General features: G+C 45.6%; 2 protein-coding genes across 3 annotated transcripts in view; both read right to left on the bottom strand.

Moving 5' to 3' along the window:
- src (v-src avian sarcoma (Schmidt-Ruppin A-2) viral oncogene homolog) overlaps positions 1 to 2,518 on the bottom strand; it is a 47,749-nt gene extending 45,231 nt beyond the window's left edge. For both annotated transcript variants that reach the window (XM_062541065.1, XM_062541066.1), the window contains exon 1: positions 2,108 to 2,518. The gene's annotated coding sequence lies outside the window, so the exon portion shown is untranslated. The remainder of the gene's footprint in view (positions 1 to 2,107) is intronic.
- Positions 2,519 to 4,604: 2,086 nt separating this feature from the next.
- Positions 4,605 to 25,491, bottom strand: kcng1 (potassium voltage-gated channel, subfamily G, member 1). The gene is made up of 3 exons (XM_062542211.1): positions 25,285 to 25,491; positions 12,419 to 13,385; positions 4,605 to 6,779 (listed from the first exon to the last, which is right to left on the bottom strand). The coding sequence occupies exons 2-3, from the start codon at positions 13,310 to 13,312 to the stop codon at positions 5,934 to 5,936; spliced, it is 1,740 nt and encodes a 579-aa protein (XP_062398195.1). The 5' UTR covers positions 13,313 to 13,385; positions 25,285 to 25,491; the 3' UTR covers positions 4,605 to 5,933.
- Between the last annotated feature and the right edge of the window lie 274 nt (positions 25,492 to 25,765).

Below are 25,765 nucleotides of genomic sequence, written 5' to 3'. Positions count from 1 at the left end.
GGAAACGTGCATCAAAGTGTGTGTGTGAGTGAGTGAGTGCAGTGCGTAAGGGGAGAGACAGGGAGTAGGCCATACTCCAAAGCAACTCCCACACCGAAACCCATATGCATGTCTGCACATGTGTAAAGCACATTGAATGACCTCTGTGAATGAAATGCGCTATATAAATAAACTTGACATATGAACATATACTCTAAATTAGCATGCATGTAGCATATACAACAGCAAAGAGTTCGGCAACAACAATGTCCATTACTAGCAGGGTCAAAAACGCCTACCAGAGCACACCATGCCTACACAACACACATAAAAGACTAAAACAGGAACTGCAACTCATCTCCTTAATCTTAATGAGTAGGCTACATGCAGGTGCATTTACACCAGGAAAACTATAATACACTTCAATACATGGCAGCAGCTCATAGAGATTCTTCAAAAACATGTGCAGAATCGTATACTGTACTTAGACGGGAAGAAGAAATGTTGTTTTCTAAATACATCAAATGTAAAATGTGCATTCCAGTGAAATATGAGATGGAGACAAAGAGACCTTTCAGGGTTTGATATGATGCCAAAAGGCAGATGGTCAAGTGCTATGATGTACAGTATGATTCTTATGTATATAAGGCAGCGTACACATGTATTGGATTTGCCAAAACTGAAGAAACTAACCAAACAAAAGCTTCATTATAAAGTCATTTCTCTAGCTGTTTCTGAGCGGTGTTTCACTTCCAGTGCGGGACTTTCAAATGCAGCATCAAATTGATCCCCGGGCGAAGAGCCAACGCATTTACCAAAGATGAACTGGAAATCACCGGTTGAAATAAAGCCTCATGTGAAGCAGGGGTCAGAACAGTTTCCTATAGGGTCACATGTCCTGTAGGCCTATCTAATATCAAATATAATCATCATAAAGAAGAATATTCTAAAAAAAAAAACAAAAAAAAAAAACAAAGTGGTGAGTCCAGTCAGCCTCACGCGTGTTGAGAGGAAGGTGGCCAGGGCTTGTGCTGCTGTCTGAGTCACACTCACTGGGTGAAGTCTAATCCTACAGTGATGACAGCCAGCACTGGCCAATCCACCGTTGCTTCATAGCCTACTGTAGCTCTGTCCACCGGGTGGAGTCTGCTTACCATGAAGCACTGTATGCACTTCACCTTACAGTCTTGCTAATTGAAATTAAAAACAGACCAGAACAGGGCACCAGCATAACCACAAACACACACACACACACACACACACGTGTAATATGCTGACATTCGCTTTTTTGACATGTGTTTGGCGTCGCAGTAGGCTACTTTGGCCCACAACAGCAAAATAAATCTGGAATCAAAAAAGTAGCTTAGCCCCACACAGACGTGATTGTGAGAAACTGCATTTGATCTGCCAAATGTCTGAGCTTAGCAACTTGCACTATTTCGTTTTAGAGAGATATGGCTACACTGGAATTGAGTCATTTCAGTTTGCCAAGTCTACCACTCCCTGTGTCGCTCTAGCTATACCTTTTCAGAGCGTTCCTCCAAAGCGATATGAAGTCAGCAATAAACATCTTCAGTCCCTTAGTAGGCTACAGTCAATTATAGGGCGAGATGGGCCATAAGTAGGCTAACTACGACCTATTTAAAAGCCCATACTTTGACAAAACACCAGTTATTGTCCAAACGGGAGTAGTAGACGCGACTGCTGGGTTTGCAGTGCATGGGATCTAAATAAATCAAAGGTGGTGGAAACTGATAACATTGTGTCTATCGGCTGATGGGTTACTCACTGACGACTCATGTAGCCTATAAAATGTCAGAAATTTCCTCACGGCAGTTGCTGATACATAAATCGCCTAGCCTACATCTGAAAATAAAGAAAAATCCCAGAAAGAAAGAAAGAATGCTGGTGATCCCGACTCCGACAGATATAGACAGCTAGAAACGGGCCAGCCAAGCAATCAAAACAAAATATGTTCCAAATACGTAGGTGGTGCTACGCCGTATGATCTCAGACCTAACACATTATCAAGAGCATATAGGATACAGATGTAAGAGATGGTCTTGATTTTCTTTTTTCTTTTTAAATCCTCACACATTATTAAACACGAAAATGACAAGTTACTCACCCCGGTCAAACGTCAGCGGCTTCTTTGTGAAACAGATGTGTAGCCTAGTTGGGCTTGCGAATGTAAACAGAGACGTAAGGTCGTTCACTCTGTCATCGACGAAAGTAATAAACGATATCGGTGTTCACAATGATCACAGAGAGCAAACAACTGCGCGATGAGAAATCCCATTCAGTGGATTGGCAGGGCGGGTGAGTGAGGTCATGACGGGGATTGCCTGAGATGAACGGCAGCAAACATTCTAACAGCAACAATAAAATGTTTCTCATCCAGCAACTGCCGTCTGGAAAAGCCTACCCACTTTCTTCCTCCCCGTAGGCTTCTAGTCGTCGACAACCAAGCCAGATTCCAAGTTTTCAGCTGGCTCTAGAAAAAAATGTTTCAACATGCTGAGACGCGTAGTGGGCTTGGTTAGCCTACGTCGAAACGGGGAGAAATCAAAACCGCCGCGGTGGCTGGCCGAATGGAGAGGCTGAAGTGCGGAGGGGAGGGTGCAGAGGAGAAACCGGGGGAGAGGAGGAGGAGGACGGTGGGAGGAAGCGTGTTTTGTGTAGGATACAGTGAGTGGACATCCACACGTGGCTTGTGAAATGAATGTGGCCTCATGAGGTCTTATGTTATTGTATGGCGGTAGGCTATTCTAACAAATGTATGCCATATAGTGTGAGGCTGAATATTTTTGAAGGGGGTGGGGCGAACGTTTGGTCTTGAAATGGGTTTCCAAAATGAATTGAGATACACTGCTATATATCTACATCCCCTCAGACACATTCATAGTTTGGAGGCTTAGAGGGGCTCGATGGTAGCCTATTTGAGCAATATATCATCCACTCAACCTAATAACAGCCTAGGCCTAGTTACCAGATACGCTTTTTTGTAGCCTGCCCTGAAATGAACAAAATGTCATTGATTTGAAAGGGCTGCCCAGCCCACTATTCCCTATCTGACTTTAAAAAACAGACTCATGCTCTGCAATAAGAGATACAGCCATAGTTTTACAAAACCTACGCACGAATTACAGAGCACAGACTGTTTGCTAAAATGTAGAAGCGTGTTATGAATTTCAATTGTATAGAGAGGTGTTCTACCTGTCTGTCAGCCTTTACATCACCTTTGTCTCATCAGAGCTGTTTTTTTCTGCAAGTAGCCTAGGCCTAAGCACGAGTAGCACCCACTCTCTCCTGCCTGCGCAGTGCGCACCCACCTAGTATGCCTTTACTGGCTGCCCACTGCTCCGCCTGCACCTCTTTCTCTCTTTCTCTCTCTCTCTCTCTCTCTCTCTCTCTCTCTCTCTCTCTCTCCTCCCTTTCTCTCACACACAGCTTCATCCTCTCTGACGCTCAGTAATCTGTCAGAGGAGAGTGTAAAGAATCATTTGAGTTCTAGTTCATGTTTAGAATAGAATACGAAGGTATATTTTGGCATTGACATTCCAGTGGGCATATCCTGAACACACAGAGGAAAATGTTTGGATGTAATGCATTGTATTCAGGATTAGAGTGCCTGTATACGGAATCAGAGAAACACTGTAGCATATCAATTATGTTGTGGAGGGGAGCAGAGGCAGGCAGGGGCTGATGGATTTCCTAACTGAGCATTCTTAGACCCAGCGGATTCCAGCGGAGAAGCTTGTGGGAACAGAGAGGAGCAGGAGGCAGCCGGCCTGGCCTGCCAGTCTCCTCCTGTCACCGCAGTGCAAATGCCTCGGCAAGTTTCAGCAAGACCTTTAGGGAACATTCCACAGCAAACACATATTACACATACATATGCATCTCACTTTCTCTTTCTCTTCCCCCCTCCCTCCCTCTCTCTCTCTCTCTCTCTCTCCCTCTCCCTCTCCCTCTCCCTTTCCCTCGTTCGCTGTGCATTCTCTGAGTGTTTCCTTGAAGTGTAATAACCCCATTTGGGCTGAATCGGACTGAAACAGCAGGCCGTAATGGGATGATGGTGGCGGTATGTGGCGGCTCTTATCTGGGCATGCTCCTGCCGTCTCCAGTCTGGCTCTTGTGCAGGCTAGCTGTCTGTGAGCTGCTGCTAAGCTGGGGTTGTGCTGCTGGGCTGTGGAGAACGACTTGCCCCCCCTCCTTATCTCACGCTGGCCCACTGGAATGCGTATGTGAAACTGATAAGATTAGATGCGGTCCACCTGAGACACAAGGCTTGCTGAATATTTACTGGCCATGCCTGGGTTGGTGCAGCGTGAGGTGAGTATTTCGATGTGTCAATATGCCGCCGAATATATGAGAAAGCAGACAAAAACAATCTGCATGCAAATTACAGGGTTGCTCACATTCCAGTCTTCCACCGTCTTTGTTCAGTCGTCTCATGATGACATTGGAATGTCAATGTCGCCCCCTATTGTTCATATGTGGTAAACACATTAGGGATCATATCGTCCAACTTGTTTTGCTCATGAGCCTCTCACACTTCTCATTGCTTCTCAGTTTAGTGACAGTTTATTTCACAGTGTGATATATGATAAAGGAAACCAAAGGAATGTTTTTTATTATTGGATACTTTAAAAAGACATTTTAGTCTGACAGATACAGGCACAACCAATGTAGAAAGTCCTTGCAGCACTGCAATACATGTGTTGCATGTTCAACAACACACCACATTCTCAACACTGTTGACCATGACATATACAGCACAGGGAATGACAGCATGGCTCTGAACAATATTTACTACACAACAGTAGTTACCATGGGGACAGCTAACAGACACTGCAGTGAGCTTGTGTTTGTGTGTGGCTGAGTCCGATTATTATCATTGTGATGGGCTATGAAGACAGTCACTGGTTAAATCCCTCTGAGGCTAGGACGTGTACTCCTCTACCGCTCAGCTTTTGGTTCAGCTGACTGAAAACTCAAAAAAATAGAAATCTCTCGGAAATAGCCTATAATTAGGGGTGCTTTTGACCAACGGTGATGTCGGTGTGTACAGCACACAGAGAAGGGTTGAAAGCTAGGTGACGATACGAGGCGGCGGTTGCTGGTGAGCAGTGGGGTTTGGAGAGGGCGGTCCGTTGTGCTTCTGACACTGACGTATGGTACTGTAGGACTGGGATGGCCAGCTAGTATGGGGCAGATCGCAAAGTGCACTGCAAATGCGGGGAGACAGGAATAGTCCAGTCTGCCCAGAGAGGACTCAATGGGCCACAAGCTGCGTGGCCTCTTTTTCTTCCCTCTCCAGGTTCTGTTTCTGCTGACCCCCTCTTTTTACTTGTCCTCTTTGTTCTGCCTCTCCAACTCTTCTCTCTCTCTCTCTCATCTATCTTTCTCTGTCTTTTTGTCATGTCATCCCGCCTTTTCCCGTCAGCTCTCTCATCATCTCTATCCTCTCTTGTCTTCTCTCTTTCTCCTCTCTGTGTCTTGTGCTGCTTTCCCTTGAAGAGTTCCCTCTGTTTCTTTCCCATGTCTCTTCACCCTGTCGGTGCTCTTAGCCAGACTCCATTAGCATTCTCCCATACTGCTCTGTGTCTAATGCGCTCTCCTTTACTCTCTGATCTTCCCTGTTGTTGCTTCCCTCAGTCCCTTTCTTTTCTCCTTAACAGACTGGTCCCCCCTTCCCTCTCTCCTCTCCTCCCCTCCTCCTCCTTCTCCTCTCCTTGTCTTCTTCCCCTCAATCCTCTCTTTTCTCCTTAACACACGGGTCCCCCTTCCCTCTCTCCTCTCCTCTTCCCTGCCTCCTCCTCCTCTCCCTGTCCTCCTCCCTAGTTTCCTGGCTCCCCTCTCTCTCCCCCCTCTCTCTTTCTCTCTGTCTCTCTCTCTCTCTCTCTCTCTTTCTCTCTCTCTTTCTCTCTCTCTCTCTCTCCCTCTCTCCTCCTTCAGGCTTGGGCGTTTCGGTGCTGCGGCGAGGGCGATGGTGGTGAGGAGGAGGAGGAGGAGGAGGAGGCGGCGGCGGAGGAGGAGCGCGAGCGCGAGTCGGGGTAGAGCACGTGGCTCTGCAGCGACAGCTGGCTGCCCAGGTTGGCGATGCGGCTGCGCAGCAGGAAGTGGGCGCGGCGCTGCAGGAGGCGCTGCTGCTCCTGCTTGAGCTCCACGTAGGAGCGCGAGAAGGTGTGGAAGATGGAGGTGACGGGGAAGGCCATGAGCAGGATGCCGCTCAGGATGCTGGACAGCGCCACCACCTGGCCGGGGATGGAGCGCGGCACCATGTCGCCGTAGCCCACCGTGGTCATGGTGATGACGGCCCACCAGTAGGTGGCGGGGATGCTGCTGAACTCCTGCGCGGCGGCCATCTCGTTCTCGATGAGGTAGAGGAGCGGCGAGAACAGGGCGATGGCCACGCACAGGAAGAGCAGCAGCAGGCCGAACTCGCGCGTGCAGCGCCGCGCCGTCAGCCCCAGCGTCTGCAGGCCCAGCGAGTGGCGCGCCAGACGCATCACGTAGAGGATCCGCAGCGCCCGCAGGATGCGCAGCACCAGCCCCACCTTGTCCAGGTAGCTGCTGCCCGAGCCCAGCTTCTTGCGCTCGCCCGGCGACGTCACGTCCACCAGCAGCGTGATGTAGTACGGCAGGATGGCCACCACGTCGATCAGGTTGAGCGGCCGGCGCAGGAAGGCCAGCTTGCTGCGGTCCTGGATGAAGCGCAGCGTGAACTCCAGCGAGAACCACGCCACGCACACCGTCTCCACGATGAAGATGTTCTGGCACATCTGCGAGCACTGGCCCTGTGGGAGCCGAGAAGAGACAGTCGACATGACAGGCATTAAAGGATGTTTCACCAACACAACAAGGTTTTTGAGGATTCAGCTCACAGATCTGCGAATGTAAATTCATGACAACTTGAGGTATGGTAAGGTATTTTATGATAATATTCATATGTCAAAGTAAATCTGAATGGTTAATTACCACAGTAGTGACTTTGCTATGGGAAAGAAAGGCTGTTTCATTAAAGAAAACTTAAAGAGTGCCCTTGAGGAGTGTTGTGTACAATTACAGTACCTTGGCAGCCTTTCTCGAATATCATGCAGCTATTTTGATCTGTGATAAAAACGAAATAATGCTGCCAGAATATTACTGTGATAGTGCCATGATTTCAAAATAAGATCAGTTCCGTGGAGTGCCACAAGGGGGCAGACATGCAACACACAGTAGGCATGTAAAGTAAGTGATGGTACATCTCTGTATGCAAGCTCCAGTCTCTTATATAAAAGTAGGCATGTAAAGTAAGTGATGGTACATCTCTGTATGCAAGCTCCAGTCTCTTATATGACTCACTCTGCAGTCTGTTATTTGTGGGGCGGCCATTACAGATCAATGGTTTGTACACCACCCCATCTCTGAAGGAAAAGACATATTGCACAGATTCCTGATCTGATTCTTATCTTCTAAACATCTTCAATTTCCCTCTAGGGAAATCTATCTATCTAAATCTATCTATCTATCTATCGATCTATCTAAACATGTAAGGGGAGACAGGAGGATAGCAATCAAGACAGAATAATGAAGTTAGTATAGCTCAAGTTTTTTCTTGTTTTTCCTTAAAAGCACAAGTCGTCGGTCATTATCACCTTCATTTTCTGCATTAGGAAATCACAATAAAGTCTGCGTTCCAAATCACCATAAACTATGCACAGCTGTTGCATGATGATCCCTCTCTAATCCATCTCTCTAACAGATGCCTATGGATTATCTTTTAATGGGGTCAGCTTCCAACTTTATTGCAGCTCTTGAGGGAAAGTCCATAGGTGCCTCTCATGAAGCGTTTATACATCCGCCCTCGCTCCTCGGGCCTCGATCCTTACTGATCTACATAAAGAATGATGGGGGGGGGGCAACAATGGGATAGTCTATCCCTTCTTCTATCTTACTTTATGTAGATCAGTGAGGATCGAGGGCAGAGGAGCGAGAGAGGACGTATAAACTCTGCATGAGAGGCACCCCATGCCTTGTTGATAATTCTCCTTCCATGAAAGTGGGCCTGAGTATGCTGTTGACCTTTGTTCTACACTAGAGGGCGCCACATAGGCTTCCCTCACTCCGAAGGTGGACTTCATCTGACATCTCACCTGTTTAACGCATTTAAATGGCAAACGGTGGGAGTGAGTGTGCATTACATCCGACGTTTCCACCCCTGTCTAGTTCACACAATCAGTTCACATTAAACACAAGGGGCTCACACCTTGCTGGCTGCTGCATCGTGGTGTGGTGTAGATCAAGGTGTTGATGATGTGCTACTTAAACTGAAATGTGCCCAAAGTGAGGAAGGAAAAGCAGCAGTCAGAAGTGATGGCGCACTATCTCATAGAAAGTGGCGTGTTGGACAGGCAGATGCAGGAAAACAGGCATTTAGGCCCCAGCCGTGGCGCGACTGGCTGGGGCACCCACTGATCTATAATATATAAAGGTATTCTTTATAGATCAGTGGCGGCACCTGCACGGCGCACACCGGTGACCCGGGTTCGATTCCCGCCCCATGGTCCTTTCCGCATCCCACCCTGACTCTCTCTCCCATTCGCTTCCTGTCTCTCTCTACTGTCCTATCGGATTAAAGGCATAAAAGCCCCCAAAAAAATTTAGTGAGATCTGACCAAGTGTAAAAGTGCAGATGATGGCTGCAGTGGCCAGCTCTTAGATCATATCCCTCTGCTTTTCGAATTGATTTCCGCTCAGCAGAGAAAAAAGCTCGCTGTGTTATGAAACAAACTCCCACTGAAGTCGGAAATGGTTAGAGTGGACCTGACAGAAAGGCACTGGGGCAGAGAGCTCGGTGCATAATCTGGTTTGCCTTTGTGCTGAACGATACTTAATGGAAGAAAATGAGCAAATGATGTCTGTGCCTGAGACTCGGGGGGTGTTAGAAGATGGAACTGTATTTGTCAGCGGTGTCAGCAGTCCCTGTCTAGCACTTACAGATGGGTTTTTTAGAGGCATGCAAGAAGATGAGGCAGATTTTGGAGAAGAGTTTCTGTCTGGATTTTGATCAAATAATCTCAATCAAAGCATCCTCAGGGATGAACTACTGAACGGGCCTATCGGGCCCAGGCCCAGGGGCCCAAGGGCTCAGGGGTGCCTGAAGCTCAAGCCTTTGGTGAAGTCACCACTACTTTTTCCACCCCTGATATTTGAATAGGGCCTCTCAGTCAAATAACACAGGTTATGTTAAAGGAACACCACCGTTTTATGAAATTGGGTTATTCACTTTCTCTAGTCAGATAAGTGAACAATTTTTGTGTCTGTGCATTATTGTTGTATGTTGTATACAATATAACTTGATGTTGTGGTCACTATCTCACGGCATTCACCAGGTCTATACGTATTCTTCATTGGGATTCATTTGGGTAATGAATCTCAGAGTATCTAGACTACGATCTAAAAATGCATAGCTTTGCTTGATTAAACTACACCTTCTTCAGCACAACAAGGAGATTCAAGATTGATCTGAATTTGAGGCACAAGGCCTGGAGTCTGCCATTAAGTCTGTTGACACTGGTCCAAGTCAGCCATTTTTAATTGTCTGCCATTGAGGCAGTGTTCTTTCTTACTGCCCTGATTGATGCCAGCCCATGGAAACAAGCCTAATGAGCCTGCTAATTGAATTAAGGCACAAGTGGTCTATCAGGGACATCAGTCATTGGCCAGTTTATTTGTTTCTCTACTCTCAAAAAATAAACTGAACATGCGTGTAAGGCAAGTGCTTTCTAAAAATAGTAAAAAAAATAAAAAAAATACACTTGCTTGTGAAATACCAGTGCCATGGGTTTCTTTTCTGCATAATGTGACATATTTACAAAAATGACACAATATCTGCTCTGTTGATGTCACACTACTATGCACAAAGATCTGGCCTAATTTTTTACTATGATGCTTCATCACCTTGGCATTATTCTGTTACGACTACGAGCTTGCTCCAACTTCCCTTGGCTTGTTTTTGCTGTTCAGAGAGCAGTCTAATATTGCCAGTGCTACTTTGCCAAATGTCCCAGAATGGGTCTTAATTGTATTTGTAAAGTATTTTGGATTGTTATCATGCTGAAAGATGAGGTGCCCAAAAGTAAAGTTTTATGAAACTAAATCGGCTCATATTTCTCAGCAGTAGGCCTAATTGCTGTGAAGTTTCAGATGTTTGGCTGCAATAAAAACGGAATGTACTTTCACATCAAATTAAATTAAAACTACAATCAAGTAAGAGAAGTGGTAGGGCATGTATAGTGTGCCTCTCTCTCGAACAATGATTCATTTAAAGGATATAGAATAGAATAGAAGAGTAGAATATATACTTTTTTGATCCCGTGAGGGAAATTCAGTTCTCTGCATTTAACCCAATTTAACCGAATTAGTGAACACACAGCACACAGTGAACACACAGAGAGGTGAATCACACAACCCAGAGCAGTGAGCTGCCTGCCCAACCAGCGGCGCTCGGGGAGCAGTGAGGGGTTAGGTGCCTTGCTCAAGGGCACTTCAGCCATGGTGGACTGGTCGGGGATCGAACCGGCAACCCTCCGGTTACAAGCCCGGTGCGCTAACCAGTACACCACGGCTATTGAATTTCTGAAAAGGACATTTACATGAATAATCCATTCTGTTCTCTTTTTGTGCAACCTACACGAAATGCTTAATGTCAAGATGTGAGGACTGCAGACTGATCTGAAGAAAAGAGCGGAACTGTGATCCACAGGCCTTTACAATCACATAACTGCCAGGAGCACCAGCAACCATTTGTATGCATGAGGAAAAGCCAAGAAGAAAGTCAAGAAACAAACTTAATTGGTAACTGGAGGTTGTTGATGCATTCTCTCAAGTCAACCGCTCAGGAAGAGCTCTGGACTGGTAAGTGGGGGCCAATGGAATAAACTGGATTTAATGACTGAACTTGGCTTAATTCCATGCTATCGATTATCACAGCAAACAGTGAGAGATTAAAGGAGGGTAGGCCGTAATCCTTAGCTCTTTTCTAAACCTCCACCTTTGAGAATTAGAATCCCGGGGTAAGAAACTAATGATGCCGTAGGTCATTCTAAGGCCATTGGTGATGACCCTGCAATCCTGTTATCTCTATGTCAATTTGATGTGATCTGATGAATCTTCAAAGTGCTTCCTGATATATAGCAATGGTTGTGTGCTATATGACAATGTAAACTATATAAGCACTCCGAGAGTGCAGACCTCCGCCAAGCGAAAACATAACCGCCTCCTATAGATCCAGATCCAGTGGACCACCCCCATTCATAATCGTTTCTTCAATTGTGTCATCCAGACCTTTCCTGAAAATGTCATCGAAATCCATCCATGACTTTTTGAGTTATCTTGCGAACAAACAAACAAACAAACCCTGATGAAAACATAACCTCTTTGGCGGAGGTACCTCTATTAATCTGAAAGGAAAGGAATGCAGTTTTATTTGACTATTGCTTCTCTGCTGTAATTCAACACCGTTTTACCGGTCCAACCTCATTTATCTTTCATTCTGACAGCTGCGGAGGTTTACCACAGGTAATGCCTTCTTCAGGCAGCCACCACAACATACCTGACCTTTATGTAGCCTAGTGCTTGCAAGACTGATTACCGTTGCTCTTTTAATTAGCAAATGTTCAGAGAATTCATTGCATGTTATTTTGAAATGAGTAAGACTAATACACCTTTGAAGTGAAGCAAAGCTAGCCTTTTTCGGTTTCTGCTATTCAATAGGCCACATGTAGCCTCTGAGTTCCCCTTTTCAACAAATGATGACTATCAACTGGCCTCTTCAATGTATTTCTTCACATGTGCGCATCAAGCAGGGGGAAAAATAGGCATTCTAGTTGGGTAATGTTTGCAGTGCAGTGGCTTCTCTAGCCTGTTAACATGGATGCTGAAATGAAAATCAACAATCAGCTGAGCTGATCCACAGACTCGGAGGATGCTTAGTGCAGTAACCTACCTGGACTACATCTCTTCCTTCTCTACCTTTGCTGTAGCTCAACTGTAGTTCATCCTGTGAAAAAGCTATACTTAAGTAGCTCTCTGTGGTTAAGGCTATAGCTAGCTAGCTATAGATCACATTCTATGATGCTAGTGTTCTTTTAAAAAGGTAACATTAATGCAGGCCTGATAGAGTCCAGGCTTGAGCTCGCCAAGGAACGATGTCAAGAAAGGCTATTCTCTATATTGTCTTTGAATGTATTTGATCATTTCAGGCACAGATGATTTCCTGTCTTATCAGCCCTGTTAATGGCTGGCTAGTCTAATTTGGTTAAAATTAGACCATAACAATCTAAAGAGGCAGTACAAGGGCAGTGGGCCAAAAAAAGGGGTACTTGATGAGCGAGCATGTGCATGTGTGTGTGTTTGTGTGTGTGTGTGTGTGTGTGTGAGACCAACTTACACTCTCCTCCTCCGCCCTCATGGCCGGCATGGTGCTGATGGAGAGGTTGACGGCGGTGATGGTGACGAACAGCACCGACAGGCAGGCGAAGATCTTGCCGGGCAGCCCCGACTGCGGCCTCTCCACCATGTCCCTCAGCTTGCGCATGCACAGGCCCAGCCGGGACTCGCCCGCCGCCAGCCTGGTCTGCCGCCTCCCCCCACCCCCGCCGCCGTCGCTGTCGTCGTCGTCCTCCTCCTCCTCGTCCTCCTGGGCGGCACGTTCGAGCTCGTCGCACTCCTCCACGCGCTGCAGGACCCTTCGGCGGCAGCACCACTCCAGGTTCTCCTCGGCCACGCCCCAGTAGAGCAGCTCGTCGCGGAAGGAGAGCGCGCACATGTCGCGCAGCGTGCGCAGCTTGCCCGCCCGCAGGAAGGTCAGGATGCAGCGGAAGGCGCACGGGCTGCGGTCGAAGAAGTACTCGTTGCGCGCCGCGTCGTAGTCGTCGCACACGCGCAGGATGTCGTCGGAGCTGCTGCACGCGCGCAGCTGGCCCAGGCGCGACAGCGGGAAGTCGTCCAGCGTGGTCCAGGGCAGCTGGTAGCGCAGGCCGCCCACGTTGATGATGAGGTGGAGGCGGCGCGTGGCGGTGCCCAGCGGCTGCAGGGCGCTCTCGGGGCCCAGGGTGGTCGGGGCGCTGACAGGCACCACTCCAAGAGGGGCAGCGGCGGACGTGGCCCCCCCGGCGGCGGCGGCGGCGGCATGGCTGCAGTCGGAGAGGAGCTGGGCGCGCTTGTAGTAGAGGCCCTTGGCGGCCTCGCGCTCCTGGATGGGAGGGGGGTTGAGCGAGGTGTCCGAGGCGCAGCTCAGGGCGCTGTAGTCGTAGTCGGAGCCATCGCCCGCCAGGAGAGTCATCTCTTCAGCGCACGCTCACACGCCAAACATCACGTGGGTACTCACAGCCACACACTCGCCTTCACCAGCATCCCTGCACGAGAGACAGAGAGAGAGAGAGAGAGAGAGAATGGGAATGAGCATCTGGTATACAAATATGTCAAAGTTTCTCAAACAGGAAGTGTATCTATCTATCATACTGTAAGTCTGTTTTTTGTCCTTTTTATGCCTTTAATCGGATAGCGTAGTAGAGAGACAGACAGGAAGTGAGTAGGAGAGAGAGTTGGGGTGGGATCCAGAAAGGACCGCGGGGCGGGAATCGTGCCCGGGTCGCCGGCGTGCGGTGCAGGTGCCCCATGACTGGGGCCTACGGTCTAATACTAACTATACATATTCATGTCCTTAGATGTGATATTATTTTCATGATGTAATGAGTATGGTCTTTCAATTAGGTTATCTGCACCATTAGTTAAGATCAAACAGGAAGTGAAACTACAGTCTAATATTAACTGTACAAGTTCGTATCCTTGGATCTGATCTGAAATCAGTGATGTAATGAGGAGGGTCTTTCAATTATTTTCTCTTCATGGATGTTGAGTGTTAATAAGTTTGCGCTGATATTTGCCAACTGGACTGATCCAGCTTCAGAGATAGCTGTAAGATGATACTGTACATCTGTGCATTCATATTCCCATTAGCAATGATGACTTACCGCCAATGAGACTGCAATATTGCTTACAGAGCACTTAAAATCACATCTGTGAGCACAGCAAGGCACATTACACGGCACCATGCAAGAGACCCGTGTTCGAGTCGCCTGTCCACAGTGGTAATTGTCTCTTCTGATGGGCCCAAACGACCCAAACAAACCCAGAAAGCATTAGCCAGCGAGTGGCTCCTCTCTCAGATGCATCTGCTGCTTCCCACCGAGGCCACTTGTGACCACTTGTGTTCAGCTTAATGCTTGTAAAGGCCTTTTCCAATGGACCCTCCAGCCGCCTCAAACTTGTGTGACTCACATCGGTGCTAAGCTTCAAAGCCTTTCCTCTGACCCTTCTCTCTAAACTTGGGGAGTGTCAGTGCTCTTGTGTACACGCCATAGCATACAGCATCCAGCCAATGTGCCGAGTGAATGCAAGTGAATCACACTCTTCATCTGATAAATACTGTATGTGCAATGTCCTCTATAAATATTGCACCGTAGAAAGTTTCCTTAGAGCAGGTTTTACAGTGTGGAATGAACTAAGATTCATGTTAGCCATTCATATCACAGCAACAGACATGAAGAGATAAGAGTTGGACACTGTGTGGCAAATTGTCAGAGGGCAGGGGTGTTTTACATTATTTTTTGCCACTCTCAGACATTAAGACTGAACTGTGTAGAGAAGTCAACCCCTTTAACTACTGAGGGACGAGTTCCAACATAACTGAGTCTTAGTTAACCATCAATTTGTGATGATAGCTTGTGTGGAATGGCAGCTACACCTTATTATTAGAATGAGAATGATAAAGTGCAGTTGCCATGGGAGTTGAGCTGACAACCTGTTGCTAATTCTGGCAGTCTTCCCCCACACCACAGAGAAAAACAACACATCTCACTCTACAAGAGCTGACTTTTTCTTCCACAGACGCCTTGACTTGACTCCAACAACGTACAATATAGAAGTGTTAATTCTTTTCAACTTCCCTGTCAAATACCCTGACTATACCACATTGTAGCCGTGCTCCTCCTCCAATAGAAAACCTTTTATTACCATCATATTGATGTATATTTATGTAGGCCCTACTGGACATCTGGTCATCTTAAGTAAGAGCACTTCAGTGCATATGGACACACAGCACATAAAACAGAAGCGGGTGCAGCCTGAGTAGAAACCTCCGCCCTGCTGCAGAATCGCCGCCTCCGTGGCCCGTGTCCAAACTAATTAAATCAATTACTGTGATTAAGGCAGCTGTATTAGAGTGCCACAAATGAGGGTTTTCACATCTGACCACCAATCACGCGGGTCCGTGCCTCACCATCGGCTGCTAAAAGCGGGAAGTGTCTGTGCTTATTAGCCAGCTGCGCTGTCTGTCAGGGTGAGATAATGATTACAGCTGCCCTTTGCTCTTCCGCCTGTCAAGACAGCGAGAGACAAGAGAAAAAAAGACTAGGGGGACTACAGCCATGCATTTGTAGCTATTATGTCGTGTTAATTTGTATTATTACTTAGAATGGAAATGCATGCTTAAGATGTATCTGCTAAGGTTGTGAAGTGGCAGCCTCTGTTACATACACCCTGTTGCAAAGCTTCATACTGTAGTATAGCTTCATATTCAGTGAGTCAGAGAGCATCTGATAATAGCCTACTATGAACTTTACGCAGATGGGTGGAATGAGAGATAGAGAGAGACAGACAGATAGATAGATAGATAGATAAAGGTGTGTCAGATGCAGATATTGTATATAGAGGAAGAGAAGTCATATGAGAAAAAGGATTGCAAAGGATTGAAACTACATAGTCAAGGAATTCTTGTTGTAGCAGATTGGCTGGTCTGCTCTCTCCACCCTGCTCCTCCATCTGTGTGTGTGTGTGTGTGTGTGTATGTGTGTTTGTGCGAAACAGAGAGAGAGAAAGTGTGTGTGTGTGAGAAAGAGGGAGGGTGTGTGTGTGTGTGTGTGTGTGTGTGTGTGTGTGTGAGAGGTAGTGAGTGTGATCTCAGCTCAGCCTTAGGGCTTTCTCCAGATTGTCTGAGTCACTCTCTCTTCTCCAGCATCTCTTTTAACATGTCTCTCTGTCGCCATCTCTTTCTCTCTCGCTCCCTCTCATTTTCCTCTCCTCTAGCAAACGTTCAAAAACAAACACTAAAATGTAGCCCTCCGTTTCTTGGCTATCCATTGTATGAATTGCCAATCCTCTCTCCATGAATCTCATTTGAACGTCTGGCCAAACAAGTCTATTTGACACCGCTGGTCTAAACAGCCACAGGGATTGTTGAGATTTTTACTCTGTGTCACAATGTGTTGATGGGATATGCCTGATTTATGACATTCTGGAATTAAACAGCCCTCTCTTTTTTCACAGTATTATTTCATTGGCACTTGGCTATATCCAAATCCAGAGGAGAATCTACTGGTAAAGTATGCATGTTTTACATGGTTTGCCAATACAGCATTTCATGTGAACATTGCACAGAGGAGACCAGTGGGTTGTCGACTGAGAGTGCATGCTGTGTATCCACGATGCAGATGTACCTCGACGTCACCATGTTCCTCTCCTCTCGTCTCGTGTCTCATAGCATGGCAATGGCCACCACTCCTGTATCTTTCTCCGCAAAAGACCTCTATGGGAGACTTCTCGTCATTCCTCATGTGGTCACTAATGGACATCTGTCCAGATGCCCTTTTAAACAATATTAATCTCCATCACAGACCGCACTAATGCGATACAATAGTAGCTGCTATGCATCAGAGCTGTCACAGTGGCTCTATATGCCTTTTCATTAGAAACAAATGGGCAAGTTGCCCCACCATGGCCATCAATGTATTTAGGATATAGATCATAAACTACCCTGTACCCCATAAAGCAGGACTGGTGGAGTACATGACTAGCTGCATATTGTATGAAATCTGGCTGTGTGACAACAGCAAGTGCAACATGTTGTGGTTAAAAGAGCCGTTGGTCATTCTAAACCTCACAGGTCTCAGCTTTTCATTCTGTAAATCTCTGATGTTCAGCAGGCAGCCATGAACACTCTTCTTGTACTCCCCAGGCAATAACAGTATCCAGCTGGAGCGGAGGTCAGAGTTCAGCATGGTAGACTTCAGGGGCCTGTATGCCTAACGTTTCTCTCTTTTCTGCCTTTTGTGTGCAATAAGCTTTGCACGTGTACACACACACTCACACACACACACATACACACACACTCACACACACACACACAAACACACACACACACACACACACACACACACACACACACACACACACACACACACATTTTCATTTGTTTCACACAAACACATGTTCAAAATAAACCCTCCAAACGGGAGATATGAATACGCCTGAAGCCAAACTCGCCGAGCGAATGTCGTTGCAACTCCAGCAGGACCTGGAGAGAGGAGCGAGAAGGCGTAGTTTCAGATGTTTAAGTGGGCGGACTTAATAAACGGCTGGGCGCGCAGTACAAGCAGTGTTTCCAGGCCTCAAGCAGCCCCCCCCCCCTCCCTGCACCCCCCCCCAGCCTTAGCAGGGTCCAGCACTCACAAAGGGCCTGACTAAAACTGCTGCCGCTCCCCCCCCCCAACACACACACACACATGCTCCGCAGTGCTGCCACACTGTAGTTAACCTTTGCCACCGCATCACTGCAGCTATTCCTGGATGCCTCTTCAGAATAATGTTGGATGCTGCGCATTGTTCTCACTCATTTTTTTGTTATTCAGAATCGCCTTGTGTGCTTTCGGCTTGAGAGACTGGATGTGCTTGGGTGGGAATGTGTCTGTATTTTTGTGAAAATGCATTTCAATAGAGACAATAAGAATATGAGCTTCTGATGTAATTTTTCAAAAATGTATCATTTTGACAAAAATGCACAGTGAGCTACATAAAGGCATAATTCATCAATCTAATGTGCATAACATTTTGTAGCTACTATGTGAGAGAGCAGACTACAAAAAAATTGATAATTTTGAAAACTTAAAATGTTATTTTTTTCTGGAATTATTATGGGATAAGCTCTCTGGAATGATGCCAAAACCAGACATTCCTGTTTTACAGTAATTTCCTGTATATTGTGTATAAGCCGCAGGACAGTGTTTTATGCAAGTTAAAAGAAACAAAACCATATCAATACCATATTAATATTTGTATGTATAAACCGTGGATGATAGTTTGGAAATTATGATAGGCATTTGTGTGGATTATCACCATTGTATTATTGTGGCACTGAAAACAGGACTGGTGCCAAATGAATAATTTGGCCAGGTAGGTAAAGTTGGATGAAGTGGAGAATTATGAGTAATTTTCACACCGTTTTCTTTCTGTTTTTTTTTTTCATTCTTTCAGTAATTCTGTGCCATGCAAAGAGGGAAAGTAGGCTATGTTGTGCAGTAGGTCTCTTCTAGAGCAGAGCAGTTCTGTGCAGGGGTCCACAACTGACCTCACTGTATTTGTCTTCCTCCCTCAAAAAGCTGAATCTGAATCTGATTCTCTGTGTTCAGGTTTAACTGAGGGCCATTGCATAATCATTGCATAAGCTTTCTCCTGCAACTCATGTATGACAACATCACCACATCTCTCAAGCTCACACTTCAGCTCTGAGGTGATGAGGTTGCAGTGGTTTCCATTGGACTGGAATCGTTAAAGTATGTCAAATCATAATACAATGCTAAACCTTTGCTTTTGAAAGCTTTCACTGCATTTGATTGTCTGTAATTATCAAACTGAGTTTAAATTGTAGAAGGCTATATTTACATAGACAGCAGAGAAGGTTACCACTCCCAAATCCCAGAACATAAACATATACAGAATAGCATTTTACAGATCAACAATAAATGATGGATCACTTCAATAGCTATTAACTGAAAAGATGGCTATTTTCTTGATTTTCTGAAGCCCCTATCATTGCATTACAGGTATTATATAGACCAAGCAAGGCTTGCTGTCTCTATTGAAGCAGTATTGCACGAGTGAGAGTGGGGTTAGTAACCCACAGCTATGATTCAGCTGTAGTCACAGAGGGCCCTTTTCCACCGCCAAAGAACCGGCTCCGTTCCCGTTCCCGAACCAACATTCGAACCGTTCGTCGTGTTTCCACCAAACAAAATCCGGTTCGGAACGTGGCACCTTGGTTCGGAAGTCGAACCAAAAAATACTTGTTTTTTCCTGCGAACCAGAGTGGGCGTGTCATTGCGCAATTGAGAGGGGAGAAGGCTAAAAGCATGAGTTTTCCATCCATATCAACTGTTGCTATGAGTAAACAAAACGATTCAACTAGCATTGCACTGCTGACGTTGACTAGCATTTTAAATAGCTAGTTTCTGCCCTTTATAAGGGACAACTGGTCATATCGTTCTCCCGTTCATGCATCTCATTAACTTTTGCTTTTGCGTGCACCACCCATTGTTAATGACTCATCCTTGGTTCGGTTCAGGACTGTGTAAATGCAGGCTGGTTCACTAGATAGCACCACGGTTCAAAGACTTTCGAACGGCACCAGTTCAACACCAGGTTCGTTTTTGGTGGAAAAACGCCTAAAGTGAGTGGCCTAGACATAGTAAGTAACCCTAGTCCTGGATATATGAGGAGATATAGACTTCATACCATTCAGGTAGCAGAAGTTAATGCACGTTCGTGGTAATGTTGCCACAACACAGAGCTGTGTGGTCATTACCTGAATGGCATGAAGTCCACGATCCTGTTGCACACTTGCGTCGTGTTCATAATAATTGCTAAACCTGTCTTGGTTTTAAGAACTACTTTTTTCCCATCAACTCATTTCTAGACCAGACTGCTGTTACTAGTTCTAAATGGATGATCACTTTTGCCACAGCCCAGTTGTTTCATTTCCCTAGTTGCCAAAGCATATCATACTGTAATACTGTAAGCCTCTGTTGAATTCCAGCATAGATAAGCCTGTAGTCTTTTATGGCTAATGTATTCATATGAAAAGAAAAGTGCAGAGAGCAGTCTTGTGTGACAGAGACAGATTGAATAGCATTTTGCAAATGCAAATTACCATGCTAACTGAAAAATGATTACAGTAGAGGTGAAATGTATTATGGAGGGTGACAAATCTCTTTTTTTAGTCACCTGCCTGTTGTGACTACAAAAATATTTTTTTCAAGGTAGGGAATGAGAAGGGATGTTAGCAGAAATGCCTTTAAGCCTAATAGCATTATAATAACAATGATATAATCCCTTTGGTTGTAACAGAGGGTTTCTATCTAGAGAATAGCATCTACCGTAACTGTACTGTAGTGTCAAGATTTCCCTTGAGAAATAGAAGGCCTTGGAATTGATAAAACACTCATCAACAATGGCATTTCCGTAATCAGTTTCGACATGCTCTTTGCCTGACAATGACTCTCCCTAACAGTGTTTGATCCCACCAAGTGATTCCCTGAATCAAAGCGTTCCCCATGGGCTGTGACAGTGATTTCCACCAAATGTCCGGAGTCTGTGTGTCTCCATCAGCCTGTATGTGAGAGGAGAGAGGGTGTGCCCCTGGCAGGATCTGATGGAGGGGACGCCGGACAAAGCAGAACAAAGTGTCCCTCACAGCAGCAGATGTCTACAGTTGATGGTGTCAGTGACCCCTCTGTGTGTGCAAGAACTACTTTAGCCGATTCTTTGAAGACACAAGCTGCCCTGAGATTTCCAATGAGGCCACATGACTCTGGAGTGATGGTTGACAATAGGAGTGCCAGGTGTTGAGCATGGAGGTGAACTGACGGAGAGGCCTGCCCTGGTGGTGGTGTTTTTGATGAGGCAGAAGTACACTCTGTGCAGGTAGAATAGAATAGAATAGAATATATACTTTTTTGATCCCGTGAGGGAAATTCGTTTCTCTGCATTTAACCCATTAGTGAACACAGCACACACACAGTGAGGTGAATCACACACTAACTCAGAGCAGTGAGCTGCCATGCCCAACCAGCGGCACAGTGAGGTTAGGTGCCTTGCTCAAGGGCACTTCAGCCGTGGTGGACTGGTCGGGGATCGAACCGGCGTCCCTCCGGTTATAAGCCCGAAGCCCTAACCAGTACACCATGGCTGCCCCAAAAAGGTATGACTAAAACACACTCACACGTTTATCACTGCGCTGTTTCTGAGCCAGTAAATCTGTCAAAGCAAACTGTTGTGACACCATTTCAAGTGGAGAGTTACACAACAAAATGAATTAGATGATTAATTTATTCAAAGGGGCACCCGCAGTGTTCTGAGGACATCACGTGAACTTTAACCGTTGTTTCAGTTTGTGCAGTTGTTTCATAGGCTCGTTACAGACGGAAGAAGGGGCATAAAGGAATGTGCCCTGCTCCAGTAATGAGGAACTTCATCTCATTTAAACTCTGATCCCTTTGGTAATGACATATCCTGACCTCCTCCTTCACCGGGGTCTGCTATGCCCCCTTCACAATCTCCAACACATGCACAGTGAGCATGGTGGTCCTATGTCCTCAGGGAATCTCAGGATATAATTAATCCCATATAGAGCAAAGTCCATGCAATTACAGCTGATACAGGCACACGAGGGCCCATTAGCCTTTCTCATTAAAATCAGACATGTCATACACGTGCGAGAGGGTGATTTATTCACTCGCTGCAGAGTGTCACCTTTGCTCCAAGATGACCAAGTTCAGGCCACTGTGGCTGGTATGATCTACTGATGTTAATTATGGTTATGGTGACGACTGTTGAATGACATTAATGCGATGGGGAAAATACATACTACTATTTTAAAAATGTGGGGTCACTTGGGGGTGGGGGGTTTGGGGGGGTGGGGGGGTACTAGGAAGATGGTTAGACAAGAGCTTTCTAGAAACACATCGCGGACAACAACATTGGCCACGTTTCCCAGATTCCTTAAGAAGCTCTTAAGAACTTCTTAGTGCTCTAAGAATGTTCTAAGAATGCTCCTAAGAAGTTCTTAGCAAGACCAACGAATCTGGGAAACGTGGCCATGGTGTGTTCCTGTCACCAAAAGTGAGTGCTTGTGCTCATGCCACCTATCTTGAGGCCAGGTGCAGGATACGGTACACGATAAGATGAGACGAAATGGATTGTGGGGTTGAATTAAATTAAATTCAACTTTGAAGAGTTCTATTTGGATGGTGGTGCAGCAGACTGTTGAATCGATTCAATTATATTTTGGGAGCCTCTCCAGCATTCTCGTTTGTTTCATCTTAACCGTCACCAGAAAGTCACATTAAGCATCACACAGCACAGCAAAAGTAAACAATTACTGGAGTAAATGAGACACACGGACACACAAACCACACACTAAAAGGGCATAATATACACACACACACACACACACAGTCACACACACAATCACACACACACACACGCACGCACGCACGCACGCACGCACGCACACACACACGCACACACACACACACACACACACTCCCCTACCTCCCCTAAGCGTGCGAAATTTTATGTATTTACCTATATTCCCCTAAGGCGCCTCCAATTAAATTTACTCTGAGAAAGAATCATTTCTCAAACATGCAAATTCTTTCCTCTCAAAAAAAAAAATTGTTTACGGTTCCTACCACCATCAGTATGAACATTTTGAAATTCATGACATGTAAATGTGCCCTGAACTTGTCTGCTAGTCATTCCAGCTGGTTATATATCTCTCTATTGTCCACACACTGACTAATAAAGGCTTGTGAATGCCTCCGCTACATAGATGCATGCACATAGCTTCTGCCATAGCCACAGGCAGTCTGTCCCAACCATTGACTTTGGGAGAACCTGCAGGCTATAATGTAAGACCACTCACCGGTATGTATCAAACAGTTGGAAAATGGAATCTGTCAGCCCATAACAAAAAACAAAAAGGTACATAATTTTGTAGATACACATTCTATTTGTTGTTTTCACCAAGCCAGCCACACAATTGCTGTGTTGAAATTGACACAAAATGTGTCGTCCCTGAGCACACACATAAATGTGTCAAAATGACACATCTCTTCTTAGAGTGTATCCTTTACATGATGCATTAGTACCTGAGCCATGACAAAAGTAACCCTGCATTTTTTTTTGCAAACCTAAAAGCTGGAAACTATTACAGTATGCCGACCTTTTTAAAGAAAAGATCAGCATTGTTGTTCGCTAGCTGTATAGGGAAAGCAGGGAAGAAAAGATGCCATCAAGCAGAGAGATTTGCAATGAACCCAATGATTTAAGCTGTGAGAAGACCCTCTAAAAGCAACAACACACTGGCATTTAGAGTTAATGAGGCTCCGGTGTGGACAGTCAGACGACAAAACACAGTCCAGTCTAATCACATAAAGGCACATTAAAGTACGTCTCTGTTTTTCTTTCATGAAAACACTTCAAACACAAAACCAATTTCACTGCAGTCCTCCAATCTGTATTTTAAAAGCTTTCTCCCCACCAAAAAAGTCTTTCTTCTTACAGGTTTTTATGGCTTCTTTGCTGGAACACTCTATGGTAATTCAACACATGAAGCAGTTGACTTTAAATAACTTGGTAAGGGAATAACATTAGAAATGGCAACTATGCAGTTGTGTAAATATTATGCTGGTGTGTGCACCACTGGGAATGTGTTAACGGGGGTGAGAGATTAAGTAATATAAACTTAGGCAAGGCTTACATTACATCACTTTATCACAACCACGGGGGTTTTGATAGATCACAAACGTGCTGGCTTGCCAAAGAAAATAGGGAAAGAAAGTAGCGACGTGTATTACCAAATACGTTTATTGTTGTTCCACCCTCAGCCCCCCTTATCCTACACTGGGTTCATACCTAACACTCCTTTACCTCATAGTGTAATGAACTGGGTAGTGTGGAGGTGAAATCTAGATGACATGACCGACCGCATACAGCAGTGGCAGAAGATCTGTTCTACTCTAACCCTCGTTTTCATAATTTTGTTGTAATTGGAAACATTACGTCTCCTTATTACAAAAACGAGTTGAGATCTCTGTAAGGCCTCCTCAGACTACAAGTTTACAACAGCTCTGACAACCCTCTTCATCAGAGGTGCAGGTGACTCCTGGCAAAATCAAGAGAGCAGCGGTCCAAATTCATGCACATTACTGAAAAGGCCACATGACTACGTGTCTGGGCATCTCTCATCCTATAGCTGGACAAGTTTCCAATTCCCAGATGCTGATGTAAGGCTGGGAGACTGAGCAATGGCCAAGCATATGATCAAATGGAATGAAATTAAAAATCTGTACATAGGTTCTCCACTGAAGGCAAAACGTTAATGTGAAAAAGGATTTGATCAGAATAAATTTAGATTAAAAGTATGAAGTATTCTTTATAGTAGAGGATGGTTTTTATATGTCAGAAATGGTCATCTACTGTAATAGGGCTACTGTGTGCGGAGAAGCATGACTATTGATGTAGGAAAGACTTCCCAAAAACAAACAGATCATTTTTTATTTAAAATGATATGCTTACAGCATATGGAATGTGCCTGTCAACCAGCTGGTCCTACATTTAGATATACAGCTCTGGAAAAACTTAAGAGACCACTGCACATTTTTCTGGTTCCTGAGTGACATTCAAATGAGTTGACGGTCATATTCAAATTTGCAGTGGTCTCTTAATGTTCAACATGACCGTCAACTCAATCCAATGTCATTCAGGAACTGTAGAATGACATCCGAAAAATGTGCAGTGGTCTCTTCACTTTCTCCAGCGCTCAATGTGTGATAACAATATTCATGGTATGCACAAGCGCCTACTCCATAGGCAGTTGGAGAGGCGACTCATGCAGCTATATTTGAAGTCTGCTTCACAATCAATGCTCCGCATGCACCACCAATCACCTCCAGAAACAAGCCAGAGACTTTCATGCAAGGTTGGGAACAGGACATTTGAAAGTAAACCATTTTTTAGGATGAGAGACACAAGCCACTTTCCACTGAAAGACCAAAAACGTACTAGCCAGGAACTGAGCCCAACATCCTAAAGCGCTGGAGTGAGGATAATATCAATACAGGACCATGCTGTGCACATCTGAAGTCCACTTTCAGAAATGCTCTCGTGTCATTAGACACATTCAGAATGACAAAGTAGGCTGCTTCACACATGAGGGTACTCTCTGACTAATCCTGCAGTGATTTCATTTCGAAGTTTTAAAAAAAAATTGCATCTCAAACTGTTGCTTCAGCATCTCATATTGTTTCATAGTATTTCACCAAAGGCTTACACTATTTCAGACATGGATCGAACTGAGAGGTCTAATCTGAAGCAAAGAATGGAGAGGCAAGTCCAAGAGCGCAAGAACGACATACTCACTGTGGACGTGAATCAGTTCATCAGTTCATCAGTTCATCAGTTCATCAGCTCATCAGTTCATCAGTTCAGGTTCAGCTTGTCAGGTGAGGAGGAGAAGTTGAATGAGTCATGGACGAGTGAAAGATGGATGAGGAGATGGAGGAAGAAGAGAAGAGAGCAGCCTCTGCTCCGCTCTGCTCTGCTCAGTTCAGTGCTCCAACTCTGCTGCCTGCTCTGAGAGTGTGTTGCAAAGCATGCCGAGTGCTAGAGGCTCATTTGATGATCAACAGGCTATAGCCCCCCCTCTCCTCTCCTCTCCTGCTTTCTCCTCCCTCCTTCACTCTCGATCTCCCTCCCTCCCTCCCTCCCTCCCTCTTTCTCTCACTGTCTCTCTTTCTCCCTCCCTCTCTCTCTCTCTCACTGTCTCTCTCTCCCTCTTCCTCCCTCTTCTCTCTCTCTCTCTCTCTCTCTCTCTCTCTCTCTCTCTCTCTCTCTCTCTCTC

Source organism: Sardina pilchardus, chromosome 7 (assembly GCF_963854185.1).
Source record: "Sardina pilchardus chromosome 7, fSarPil1.1, whole genome shotgun sequence".
In the NCBI taxonomy this organism is placed as follows: domain Eukaryota; kingdom Metazoa; phylum Chordata; class Actinopteri; order Clupeiformes; family Clupeidae; genus Sardina; species Sardina pilchardus.
The sequence above is the reverse complement of the archived record's forward strand: the minus strand, read 5'-3'. Positions and strand labels throughout refer to the sequence as shown.

Excerpts from the sequence above, each read along its gene's own strand:
- kcng1 (XM_062542211.1), bottom strand. The coding sequence starts at position 13,312 with ATGACTCTCCTGGCGGGCGATGGCTCCGACTACGACTACAGCGCCCTG. Across the intron at positions 6,780-12,418 it reads TGAGGGCGGAGGAGGAGAGT|GGCCAGTGCTCGCAGATGTG; the intron begins GTAAGTTGGTCT and ends CGGCTCCCACAG.